General features: G+C 44.7%; 1 protein-coding gene across 1 annotated transcript in view; it reads left to right on the top strand.

The window, feature by feature from the left end:
• Window positions 1-13,992, top strand: part of FBXW4 (F-box and WD repeat domain containing 4) — a 247,251-nt gene that overhangs the window by 68,644 nt on the left and 164,615 nt on the right. Inside the window, exon 4 of the mRNA XM_040361932.1 lies at window positions 1,521-1,653. Within this exon, the coding sequence (XP_040217866.1) occupies window positions 1,521-1,653 (133 nt within the window). The remainder of the gene's footprint in view (window positions 1-1,520; window positions 1,654-13,992) is intronic.

The following is a 13,992-nucleotide window of genomic DNA, read 5'->3' as shown; positions in this document are numbered from 1 at the left end:
ACCCCTGACTAGTGTGTGTGGGGATTTTCTTGTTTCACAAAATGTCATGTGTATAGGTAAACTAAAGGAAGCCTGTACTAAAAGAGATGAAAGGGCTGTTGACTGAGAAATGTTGGAAAACGGCAATTATATGAGAAAATGTAAAGATATTTCTATTCATAGAGGTTAGTTTTTAAAGTATACCTGATAGAAATATATGGCCTATGCATTACTAACCATCTTCTGAAAAAAAAGGGGGGAGGCCAGAAAAGGCAGCCTACCTATTACTTTTATGACCGGTTTCCCTTTAATTTTACTTATACCTAAACTGACCATATAAAATAACCCTAGTGCAATTATACACATGTAGAAGAAGGAAACAAATAGGGCATGGGTGTATCCCCAGGGGCGTTGCTAGGTCTGCAAAAGATCTAGGGCTAGAGCCCATAGCAGTGGTCACCAACCTTTTTGTCATCTCTCTTCTCCTGCCGCACCTCCGCCAATGAAGAACACTGTTTTCTGAATAAATTAGCACCCGTGCTGAAGACTGATGTGTAGTGAGAGATGGTGTCATCTCTCTGCTTCCCGCCGCACATTGCTCCCACATTGAAGAGGCCCAGCTGTGAGGGCAGAAGAGCGATGATGTGGAGCGGAGAGAGAAAATGACATCTCTGCTCGTCCGCCCGCTCACCTCTCTCCTCTCATCTGCTTCTAATGCAGCCCGCCCGCTGCAAGCCACGACCCGCTGGTTAGACAGGAACCCTGCGGCAAGAGACTGATTCGGGGCTACAGCCCCAATAGCCACCCCCTAGTGACGCCACTGTGTATCCCCCATGCCTCCTCACACACTTCTTGCACACACTCTTCAGCATGTCATATATCAGGGATCCTCAAACTACGGCCCTCCAGCTGTTGCGGAACTACACATCCCATGAGGCATTGTAAAACTCTGACATTCACAGACATGACCAGGCATGATGGGAATTGTAGTTCCTGAACAACTGGAGGGCCATAGTTTGAAGACCCATGTCGTATATGAACAGACCTGAATCAGAACATTCAGTGTCTTGTATCTCCGTCATAGTGATGCAACGATTGGTAAGGGCGCTTAAACAACATGACTCCAATCGATCCCCCCAGTCATCTTAGAGCAGGGTGGGCACAAACAATACATTATTCTGTGTGTCTGGTTTAGTAGATCAAGCCGTTTGCATATTGGCAGCCCTCCCAGCTTTAGAAACCAAAACAAAATTAGTAGGTTATATTTAGAGGTCCGCCATTAACAATTTTAGAAAAGTAGATCAGAAAAAAAAATTGAAATACGGTATTATAATAAATAGTCGGATAGACCTAATATGGTATTTAATGTATGCACTGTTTTGTATGAATTAATAGGTATTCTTGTTGTCAGCAAATGTTTATGTTATTTTTAGGTAGGACAGGCTTTTTATTCAATCTTTTTTGTGAATAACAGAAAGAAAGTCCAGGCAATCCTGCCTTTTGATTCAGTTAATAAATCTCTGACTCTAATCTTACTGCAGGGATGGAAAGATCGCCCTTCATAAAGTTCACAGCTCTGTCAGTATCCAGTTCAGTGCACATGAGCAGGATGTGAACTGCGTGGATTGTCATGGAGGAATTATTGTCAGCGGCTCCAGAGACAGAACTGCAAGGGTAAGTCCTCTTGAAACTGTCACTCCATCATTCCATGTTACTGCAGAGTTCCACATTTCCAGTGCATGAGAGAGATGCCTCTACTGTAAAGTACATTACTCACAACTCATGAAAGTTGATTAGTTCAAAAGGTATGCATGGTGGGGAGAGCTGCCGGACATGACTGCTGCTGCAATTCTCCTGGCCATTCTTTTTTTTTCCTTTCACAGAGGTCAGGCTTCTGTGATCTGGATATTATTGGCAAGAAGTGAGCGCTTTTTGTCAGCAGCCAAAAGTGAATTGTAGTAAAGTGAAACATCACCTTTATTATATGGTATAGCATAGTTTAAAACTGTTTTAGTCTTTTGTTCTATTTCCTTACCCAATCCTCTGTGTACATTTTCCTTAAGGTGTTACACGGTCAATTCTAAACATAGCAGTCCACATCTTGCTCCATGCATTGCTGACTGGTGGCTAAAATATTACAGTATGTGTAATATCATTACATGAATGGTGGTTGATAGGTGTAATTACAGGGGTTGTCTTTTTTTTTACTACACATAGGGGTTACTACACATAGCAAGTGCAGTTGCTCCAGAGCTTAGTAAAAGAAGCTCTGCTGACTTCCATCATCCAATCATATGCAAGCAAAAATGCTGTGTTTTTTATTTTCCTTGCATGTGATTGGGTATTCTTTGCAAAGTAAAGCCTTGCCTAATTTACTAAGCTCTGGAGCAACTGCACTTGCAGAGGACAGCTGCACTTTGCAAAGTGCACAGTCATTTTTCCTTTAGTAAATCAACTTCATAGGAGCTTTCTTTTGTGTGCAGGTCACCCAAAACAAAAGGATGACTAAAAGGAAGCAAAAATTGTATTAAGAAAAAATAGAGAGGAAAGTATTTAAAGTGGAACTTTACTCATAGGGCCCCTTTCACACGGGACGGATCCGTGATGATCCGCCCCGTGAACCTCCGCTTGCTCAGCGAGGATCGCTCCACTGATCCCCGCTGAGCCGGCTGATGACAGGGTGGTCTTCGCAGACTGTGCAGGGACTGCCTGTCAGATCTCCGCTCTCCCCAATGGTGGGATCTGATGAACACGGACCGTCTGTCCGTGTTCATCCGATCCGCAGGCGGATGGAAAAATAGGGTTTTCCTCCATCTGCAGAATCGGAGGATTGCAGACCCGGATGAGATCGGGTGTCAGCGGATGTTCATCCCCTGACACCCGCGATCTCATAGGGACCAACGTATGTCCCTTTTTCATTCGTACACGGATGGATGAAAAAGCGGACATACGGTCCGCCCGTGTGAAAGAGCCCTAACAGTTTGATTAAAAAAATAATGGGCCAAATCCTCAGCCAGGCGGCGTAACTTAACTTTCAGCAGTTAAGTTACACTGACTTAAAGTTTTTACCTAAGTGCCTGATCCTCAAAGCACTTACGTAAAAATTTCAAGCAGTGTAAGTTAAGTGCCGCCGTCGTAAGGCGTTCCTCCTCTCCGGGGGGCGTTTACAATTTAAATGAGGCGCGCTCCCGCGCCGGCCGTACTGCGCATGCGTGTGACGTCATTTTCCCGACGTGCATCGCGCGAACGTAATTGACGCCGGGCGGCTTTGTGGATTGCGACGGGACACTAAAGTTACGACGGGTGAAAAAAAGACGCGCCGGGAAAACAAATAATTATAAAAAAAAATGACAGCGTCGCTCGGCATGCATTCCTGAGGGAGAACTCCATGCCAATTTTCAATGAAAAAAACGGCATGGGTTCCCCCTCAGGAGCATACCAGGCCCTTAGGTCTGTTATGGGTTGTAAGGAGACCCCCCTCCGCCGCAAAATTGACGTAGGGGGTCCCCCTACAATCCATACCAGACCCGTATCCAAAGCACGCTACCCGGCCAGCCAGGAAGGGAGTGGGGACGAGCGAGCGCCCCCCCCCCTCCTGAGCCGTGCCAGGCCGCATGCCCTCAACATGGGGGGGTTGGGTGCTCTGGGGCAGGGGGGCGCACTGCGGGCCCCCCCACCCCAGAGCACCCTGTCCCCATGTTGATGAGGACAGGACCTCTTCCCGACAACCCTTGCCATTGGTTGTCGGGGTCTGCGGGCGGAGGCTTATCGGAATCTGGGAGTCCCCTTTAATAAGGGGGCCCCCAGATACCGGCCCCCCACCCTAAGTGAATGGATATGGGGTACATCGTACCCCTATCCATTCACCTGTAGGCAAAAAGTAAAAGTTAATAAACACACAACACAAGGCTTTTTAAAATATTTTATTATTCTGCTCCGGACGCCCCCCCTGTCTTCGTTATTAGCTCAATTACCAGGGGGGGCTTCTTCTTCCGCTCTCCGGGGGTCTTCTCCGCTCTCCGGGGGTGTTCCGCTCTCCGGGGGGGGCTTCTCCGGACTCCGGGGGGCTTCTTCCATCTTCTCCCCTCTTCCGCTCTTGACTCGGCGAACCCCGGTTCTTCTGCAGCTCTCCGGTGCCTTCTTCTTCAGCGCTGGCTGCCTGCTATGTTTGTGTGTTAGCTCGATTTCAAACAGGCAGCCGGCGCGGTCTTCTGTGACGTCAGGGTCTTCTGGTCTTCTGTTCTTCCTATGTTGCCTCGTCGCCTGTTGTCGCTGTAATGATGGAAGCGCGCCTTGCATCACATTTATATAGGCATCGCCGTCCCATCATGCTCCGGCAGGTACCCACGTGGTGGGTGCCCACCCACGTGCACCCACCACGTGGGTACCTACCGGAGCATGATGGGACGGTGATGCCTATATAAATGTGATGCAAGGCGCGCTTCCATCATTACAGCGACAACAGGCGACGAGGCAACATAGGAAGAACAGAAGACCAGAAGACCCTGACGTCACAGAAGACCGCGCCGGCTGCCTGTTTGAAATCGAGCTAACACACAAACATAGCAGGCAGCCAGCGCTGAAGAAGAAGGCACCGGAGAGCTGCAGAAGAACCGGGGTTCGCCGAGTCAAGAGCGGAAGAGGGGAGAAGATGGAAGAAGCCCCCCGGAGTCCGGAGAAGCCCCCCCCGGAGAGCGGAACACCCCCGGAGAGCGGAGAAGACCCCCGGAGAGCGGAAGAAGAAGCCCCCCCTGGTAATTGAGCTAATAACGAAGACAGGGGGGGCGTCCGGAGCAGAATAATAAAATATTTTAAAAAGCCTTGTGTTGTGTGTTTATTAACTTTTACTTTTTGCCTACAGGTGAATGGATAGGGGTACGATGTACCCCATATCCATTCACTTAGGGTGGGGGGCCGGTATCTGGGGGCCCCCTTATTAAAGGGGACTCCCAGATTCCGATAAGCCTCCGCCCGCAGACCCCGACAACCAATGGCAAGGGTTGTCGGGAAGAGGTCCTGTCCTCATCAACATGGGGACAGGGTGCTCTGGGGTGGGGGGGCCCGCAGTGCGCCCCCCTGCCCCAGAGCACCCAACCCCCCCATGTTGAGGGCATGCGGCCTGGCACGGCTCAGGAGGGGGGGGGGCGCTCGCTCGTCCCCACTCCCTTCCTGGCTGGCCGGGTAGCGTGCTTTGGATACGGGTCTGGTATGGATTGTAGGGGGACCCCCTACGTCAATTTTGCGGCGGAGGGGGGTCTCCTTACAACCCATAACAGACCTAAGGGCCTGGTATGCTCCTGAGGGGGAACCCATGCCGTTTTTTTCATTGAAAATTGGCATGGAGTTCTCCCTCGGGAATGCATACCAAATGCCGTCGCTTGAATGGGCCTTTACAAGGTGTGACTAACTTTACACCTTGTAAAAGCAGCCCTAGTTTTACACCAGGCAAACTAACACTTACGGCGAAAAAACTAGGTACAAAAGCTTTGAGGATCGCCCTAAGTGCTAATTTGCATACTAACAGAGGCATTTCGACTCGAAATGCCCCCAGTGGCGGATGCGGTACTGCATCCTAAGATCCGGCAGTGTAAGTCCCTTACAGATGTCGGATCTTCTGCCTAACTTAGGAAAACTGCTTCTGAGGATCAGTTCCAAAGTTAGAACCAGAGATACGACGGCTTACGCCGGAGTATCTCTTTTGTGGATTTGCCCCAATGTTCTTGGCAAGGAACATATATTCCACATTAACCACTTCAGCCCCGGAGGATTTGGCTGCCCAATGACCGGGCCATTTTTTGCAATTGGGCACTGCATCACTGTAACAGACAATTGCTCGGTCGTGCGACGTGGCTCCCAAACTAAATTGAGCTTTTTTATTGGTGGTATTTGATCACCTCCGTGGTTTTTATTTTTTGTGCTATAAACAAAAAAAGGAGCGTCAATTTAAAAAAAAAAAAGCAATATTTTTTACTTTTTGCTATAATAAATATCCCCCAAAAATATAAAAAAAACAGTTTAGGCCGATATGTAATCTTTCTACAAAAATCGCAATAAGCGTATATTTATTGGTTTGCGCAAAAGTTATAGGGGCACATCCACATACATCTGCGCCGGGCGCAGCGTATCTAAGATACACTACGCCACTGTAACTTACTTTGCTCTGGTTTGAATCCACAACGAATCCGCGCCATAAGTTACGGCGGCGTAGTGTATCTCTCGCGGCGTAAGGGCGCGGAATTCAAATTGCTGTGATGGGGTCGTGTTTTATGTTAATACGTCGTGACCCGACGTAATCAACGTTTTTTTTTAACTGCACATGCGCCGTCCCTGGGGGTATAATATATATAAACACATACAGGTGTATCTGTGTGGGTGTATATATATATATATATATATATATATATATATATATATATATATATATATATATATATATATATATATATATATATATATATATATATATATAGGCAGTGCCTGAGTTACAAACAAAATAGGTTCTGTAGATTTGTTCTTAAAGTGTTACTAAACCCCAGACCCTGCATTCACTATATCTGGTCTCCCACAATACACAGAGCATGAAAATGCAATTATTTTAGTGAATTTAAACTGCTAAATAACTTTTCTCATCAGCAGTATATAGCAGTCTTGTGACTTATATTAGTGTCCGGCCGAGCACTGGTTAAAGCTTGCAGGAGGTTTTTTCATTCTTCTTTTACTGTCCTATGAGGCTGCATGACCCCTGACCCTCTGTCTAAACAGTGCTGATTTGGCCCTGTGCCAATTGCATGCACATGCCCCCCCCCCCCAAAACAAAACTTCCTAGCAATACACACCAAACTGAGCATGTGCAGCGTCCCCGAGGGCTCTGTACTATCAGGAGATGGTTTGGGGATGGTGGAAGAGGTTTAAGATCAGAGAAGACAGTTTTTTTACACAATGCGCAGGATTAACCCCTTCCACGCTGAGTATAACAAGCATGCTTTACTGCATATACAGACTGATTTTACTATTGTGGGTTTAGTAACACTTTATGTTGAATTTGTATGTAAGTTGGAACAGGTACATTTTTTAACTGTAACTCCAGCCAAAATATATTTTTTTTTACGTTTTGGATAGATGGCATAGGGAAGGGTTATGACCCCTGTAACATTTGTTTTGTTGTCTATGCCCCTGTTCAGAAGATTCCACCCCACTTTCTGTCCCTGTGACAATTAGATTTTGAAAATTGGGTTGTTGTGGAAACAAGGATTGGTGATAAAGCTCCAGTGGGGACACCCTTTTCCCATGATAACTCTTATGCCCCGTACACACGATCGGATTTCACCGTCGGAATAAACTCCGCCGGGTTTTTCTGACGGAATTCCGCTCAATTTGTCTTGCACACACGCGGACACAACTATTACAGACGAACGGAATTTCCGATAGAATTTTTTTTCCATCGGGGAAAAAAAAGAGAACTCTTTCTAAGTCCAACGGAAAAAGTCTGATGGGGCATACACACGGTCGGAATATCCGATGAAAAAATTCCGTCTGACTTTTTCCATCGGAAATTCCGACCATGTGCACACGGCGTTACAGGAGTGAATTTCCCTTCCATGGGGTGTATGTATGTATGTATGTATGTATGTATGTATCTATCTATCTATCTATTTATATATATATATATATATATATTATAAAAAAAATGTTTAAAAGCTTAGGATAAGTTTATATAGCTGGCACCCCATTGGGTAGATTTTCCCCCAACTCCTTTCCCGGTTCCGCTCTCTCTCAAAAATAAGCCTTGCCTCCTCCCTTTCTGTTTTCATTGACTCTTTAGGAACAGAAAGTGAGGGATGTGCTTGCTTCCCAACAACGATAAACTTGACAGAGATTTTAACCCTTCCCAACTCTATCCATACATAAATAAAAGTATAGACCATCATTCCTATTTGAGGTTCTCAACGTTCCCACTTTTTTAATCAAATTTTCTATGTCCTGCTGTGCTTTCATTTATAAATCAAAGCTATTGTTGCAATCTTCATTCATAAATGACTGTTATGTGTAAAAGTAAAATTGTCCTTTTTTTTTTTTTTTTACTGATATTGGCCATTATAAATAATAACATTAATCTGTGGACAAAAAATATTTTTTATTTATTTAAAACCTTTAGCCCAAAAGGAAAAAAGAACTGTTTGCTGTAACTGATTATAAAGTATTAGCTGGAATGTGGCTTCAATTTGTTAGTGTATTAGGCCCCGTACACACGACCGGATCGATCCGCTGAAAACGGTCCGCCGGACCGTTTTCAACGGATAGATCCGCTGCGACCGCTGCCGGATTTCTGTCTGATGGTTGTACACACCATCAGACAAAAATCCGCGCATAAACAATACGCGGGGCGTGGCCGCGCCGTCGCCGCGACGATGACGCGGCGACGTGGGCGGCCCTGGAAGTTCAAAGCTTCCACGCATGCGTCAAATCAGTACGACACATGCGAGGGATGGCGGTCGGTCGGACGTGTCCGCTGAGTCTGTACAGACGACCGAATATGTCCGACGGACAGGTTTCCAGCGGACAGATTTCTTAGCATGCTAAGAAATTTTTATCCGCTGGAAACTGTCCTATACCTGGGACAATTGTCCGCTCGGGCCTACACACGACCGGATCTGTCCGCTGGAACTGGTCCGGCGGACCAGTTTCAGCGGATCGATCCGGTCGTGTGTACAGGGCCTTAAAGGGCAGGATTTCTTTCTAATTACTGATCGATTTCAGCTAGTGTCTTGGCTTTCCATGCCTTTTTGCACCTCCCTTTCTTCATGTGTTCAATACTTTTTCCCTGTGTCATTCCATCTTTATAACACATGACGTAAAGGGGTTGTAAAGGTTTTTTTTTTTTTTTTTTCTAAATGGCTGGGGGTTAGTCAGCATGCTCGCCCCCTGCCTTGGGACTACATCCCTGTCCCTGCGGGGAGACACTTCCTGTTCCTCCTCAGTAAGCTGCCCCCCATCATCCAAGCCATTCTGGCTGGGGGTTAGTTGGCGTGCTCCCTTCGTGAAGACTGTGAACACAGCATCTCCCTGCCGGGATGTAGTCCCAAGGGAGGGAGCGAGCACACCCACTAACCCCCAGCCAGAACGGCTCGGATGATGGAGACAAGCTTACTGAGGAGAAACAGGAAGTGAGAAATTCAGACAAAGAAGAAAAAACATTTAGAAGGGAAATCAAAGGGAAAAGGTAAGTGAACCAACAATGCACTAGCTTAAAGGAACCTATTTAGAAAATCAAAAACAAACCTTTACAACCCCTTTAACTTCTGAACTTATTTTTTTTATATGTATGGATTGCATGGGTTGTTACCAACATGTGATGACAATTTCATGTCAATAGCACCTTTAGAAATATATTTACCTAGAAAAATGGTGACGTGTTCAATACTTATTTTACCCGCTGTAACTAATAACAGTCTGGCTACTATAAAATTGAATGAGCACAGGGGGCACATTTGGACATTGTTAGTTTCGGTGGGAGGCGAGTGTTAGATGTACTAGCATATTTAAATACACAAACAAATTGAAGCCACATTCCAGCTAATACTGTATAATCCGTTCCAGCAAACAGTTATTTTTTCCTTTTGAGATAAAGGTTTTAAATAAATAAAAGTTGTTCATTTTAGGCACCCTTGCCAGTTTAAATAGTCTGTCTTATCCCAGTAACTGCACGAGAGCTTTTCTTTTGAAAAACAACAGACTTATTGGCCAAATCACAAAATAAAAGTAAGAAAACCTAAAAAAGGAAACTAATAACAGCCAAGACATCTAAAAATTGGTAAGCTGCAATATAATAAATCTTTGCTTTTGGGTTTAATACCGCTTTAAGCTTTGATTTAAAAAAAAAGAAGTATATGAAGTAATACAGAGAAACAATGGTTTGAAGATGAGACTTGTATTGTTACAACAGACACCGGTCTTGGATAGATCATTCGTTTTTTTCTACAAGCTGTTGTACAACTTAGTAAAACACTTCCAGGCGTTGTCTGCTGGGAGCAATATGAGATTGCAGTTAAAAAGCTCAAACTGGCTTCTCCAGAACAATTTCATGTCCCGCTCTTTATTCCATGCAGAAATCTTGTTTCCAGCTGGTACATGCTACTGTTGCTCTCGTGGGAATTTTTGCTCTCGAGTTAAACATATTTTTTAGAAGGGTTAATAGTTTTGTTGTTGTTTTTTTTCTTTTTTTTCTTATAAACACACACATGAATACAGTTTGTTGCTTTGTTTAACCACTTTGTGGCTGATGTGTGAAGTGCATGGCAAAGTCGGCTTTTGCCCACAAACCAATGAAAATATTCCAAACCTGCATTGTGAAAATAAAAGCTGGTGCTTTTGGCAACAGATCAACTTTATTGGCTCATTTTTTTTTATAATTTAGCCTGGTGTCTTTAGAACATGTTACATTAAAAAAAATGAGACCTAAAGATATCACCAATGTTTATCTGTGAAAAAAACTGCTTGAATACAACTAAGTAGTGGATCTATACTGTAAAATCACTTCTAAAGCCGCATACACACGACCATTTTTAATGTCCTAGAAAAACCAAGTTTTTTTTTTCAACGTGATTCTTGTCAAGCCTGCCTTGCATACACACGATCGTGAAAAAAAAATGCTCGAGCAAAGTGTGGTGACGTACAACATGTCTCGCTCGTGCCGTTTCTTCAGGAGCGTGCCGTAACCAGCGTCTCGCATTCGCCGGAGTGACGTCATCACAGCGCTGGAGCCCGCTAGCCCGGAAATAATGGAGACATGTCGCCGTTTACAGCGGTGTGCGGGGCCGCTGCATAAGCTTTGCTTTAAGGTAAGTATTTCATAATGAGCTAGTATGCAATGCATCCTAGCTCATTATGCCTTTGTCTTACAGGTTTTTTTTTCTTTTCGGGTTTACAGACACTTTAAATCTTGCAGACTAATTTTCTTAACTCAATATGATTTACTGCCATGGCACTGGTCACATAATCTTTGTGAAAGGAGCCTGGGCCCCTTACTTGGTTTTTGATGGTCAATCAGCGCTCTGCTTAAACTGTCACCCTCCACTTATGGCCGAGACCGTGAGACCAGCACCTCAACTTTTTTATTTTAATGCTTTTCATGATGCCCTAAGACAGGGGTTTCCAAATGTATTAGTATGGGAGGTGAATTATATATGATAAAAATAATCGCACGCTGAAAAATATTACCCTCGGGGCCCCTGTACATCTGGGTCCCTATCAGAGTCCCCTTTACATCAGGATTCTTATCAGAGTCTCCTCCTGCATTAAGCTCCCCATCAGTGTCCTGCCTTAAATCGGAGTCCTCCTTACATCAGAGTACCCATCAGAGTCCCTAATTACATCAGAAGCGGAGACCCTAAGCAGCCTCTGCTGACCTTAAGCCTTAACCAGTGCTCACTAAGGATATGGCACTGACCCTAGCTGTGGGCTGAATAAAATCTTGTAGCGGGTTGGATGTGGTCTGTAGTTTGGAGACTCCTTCCCTAGGAGAGGATTTAATAAAAACTGGACCAAGAAAGATATGGCTACTCCCTATTGCTGACATCCTCTTGAAAATACTAGTTGACTGGCTGTCTCTATCTTCAATCATTTTTGGGACACTGGCCTGGACAAGCATGTGGTAAGCAAGCATGAATAGTACTGAGAACTCTGCCTACTGTTGTCTGCATTCTCGGTCAGTGATTCAGAAAGTACCGAAGGCATGGCACAATGTTCAAGTTTCTTTAATGGATAAGTACAGCCAAAGCTTTTTTAGGAGCTCTGCACACCTGTAACCCATTTTCAGCAGACAGCGGGCTGAAGCCTGCCGTCGGCTGATGTTACAGAGTCGGTCCAGGGTTTCAGCAAGATCGCGACCATATGGTTGGGATCCGCCCACATGCCTGGACCGGCATCTGACTCAGCCTCTCAGCAAGCTGCTGAGAGCCTGAGCTAGCTGCTCCCACCCCCTCCACAGCCCAGCGCGCTAGTCAGAATGGGGGGCAGAGCAGACAGTGGTGACTGATAGTCACCAGCTCTCTTCTCAGGGAGCTCTGAGAACCCGAGCGATTGGCAGTGTTTGATCACTCGGTTCACAGTATTAGAGGCGCCGGGGGACAGATGCAGCATCGGACTGGTAAGTATGATTCTTGAAAAAAGCAAAATCCAATACTTCTCTTTTAAAAAAATGTTTTTATGATATAAGTAATTTTATTTAAACTTTTGAAGAAAGCAGCTTGTATGTGCTGCAGTATGTGTAATTTTCAAATGGTTATGTATTTGTGCATGCACCCCCCCCCCCCTCCAAACCCACTACTGCACATCTTGGCAGCATGGCAGCTGCATCACAGGTATCCACTTGTTCAGACTTACACATCTTCGATATGTTAGGAAGGGAGGGGGACGCACACAAAACCGACAGTTCACATCCTTACATTTAGATATTTGTTAAAGGAAATCTATGGTCACAGTATACACCTTCACTTTATAATATCAGCATTGTAATAACAATAATTGGTGATTTTGACAACTTGCTGTTTTCACACAACACCAGGAACCGCGTAGACTCCGGTACACAGTATTATGAGCAAATATCGTTAGTTCGCTCCGATATAAACCAACAAAATGGCAGCGACAACTTTTTCCTGGTTACCCGCTGCTGTGTCAAAACAGCAGAGTCTTCGTTTACCAGAGTGTATATGCTTTCTGGTGTTGTGTCAAAACAGAAAGTCATCAAAATCTCCAATTAATGATGGTTTACAGTAACCGGAAGTGACGTAATTGGAGATCTTGATGAATTGGCTATTTTGACAGAACATAGGCTCTGTGAAATGTGTGACACAGAAGTGCCTACTAACAGGACATTGAATATGTGTCACATAATTAAAGGAAAGACAATTTGTGGGGATCTTCACAAAGTAAGTTTACAGATTTCAAGGTCATTTATTTTAATAGGTGTAGGCTAGAAATAAATGAAATACAAAGGAGAAATTAATATATAATTTTACATTTTGACCATAGATACCCTTTAAGGACATGGTGGTACCACAATTTTCTAAAACTAAAATAATGGTATGTAGTGTGGGAAGATTACATTGTAGGTATAAATTATTACTAATGGAGTTGCTATTCTAATAATGGTCATGTTTCAGCTATTATGGCTTTAATAGGCCTTGTACTCTTAAGTTGACCATAGACTACTCGGTATCACCAATACCTGAAGCCTCGTACACACGGGCCAGAAGCTTGTCAGGAAAAACAACGTTGTTTTTCCTGACGAGATTCTTGGCCAGAATCTTTTGCCGCCCGAGTGTACAGACTCTCCTTTCAAAAGAACTGCGGTTCTCTTGAAAGGCAAGAACGTGGTGACGTCATCACGTACAACAAGCATGCGCTCGTCACATTTGATGCCGTCGCCACCATCTTGCTTCACCCTACCTATGCGGTGGAAGCTACCACACATGCTTCAAAGTCATTTCGAGAATGCGCGGGGTTCCACGGCGACAGGTAAGTATACAGACGCTCGGGCTTCCTGGCAGGAAACAGGCCGACAAGAATCTCAATGAGAAAATAGAGAACAGGATCTCTATTTTTCTTGTCGAGATTCTGGGCAGATTTCCAGACGAGAAACCTGAAAGCCTCGTACACACGCTCGGTTTACTCGGCAAGAAAGCTCTGCCAGCAGTTTTCTTGCTGGTTCTTGCTGAGAAAACCGAGCGTGTGTACGAGGCTTTATAGTATTTAATGGGCCCCTATGTTTTATAAAAGCCTGCTCTGATATAATTTAGTACTGGTAAATAATTCTAACCAGACCTTTCATTTGGCATTTGTGCCGCTCTGTATTTATTATTCATTTATACTCGAAGTGTTTCCTCTGCCACAAGAGAGGAGTCACAAGTTAATGGGAGTGCTGAATGTGTAACGTGTGGCCAGTTTTGAGGACCCTGCAGAGTGTTGATTACATTTAAGCCTAGAGAAGCTGCTAATGTACATTCCTTAGCGATA

The sequence above is a fragment of the Rana temporaria genome, chromosome 8 (genome assembly GCF_905171775.1).
Source record: "Rana temporaria chromosome 8, aRanTem1.1, whole genome shotgun sequence".
Taxonomy (NCBI): Eukaryota; Metazoa; Chordata; class Amphibia; order Anura; family Ranidae; genus Rana; species Rana temporaria.
Note: the sequence above shows the minus strand (reverse complement) of the source record. Positions and strands in the feature narration are given on the sequence as shown.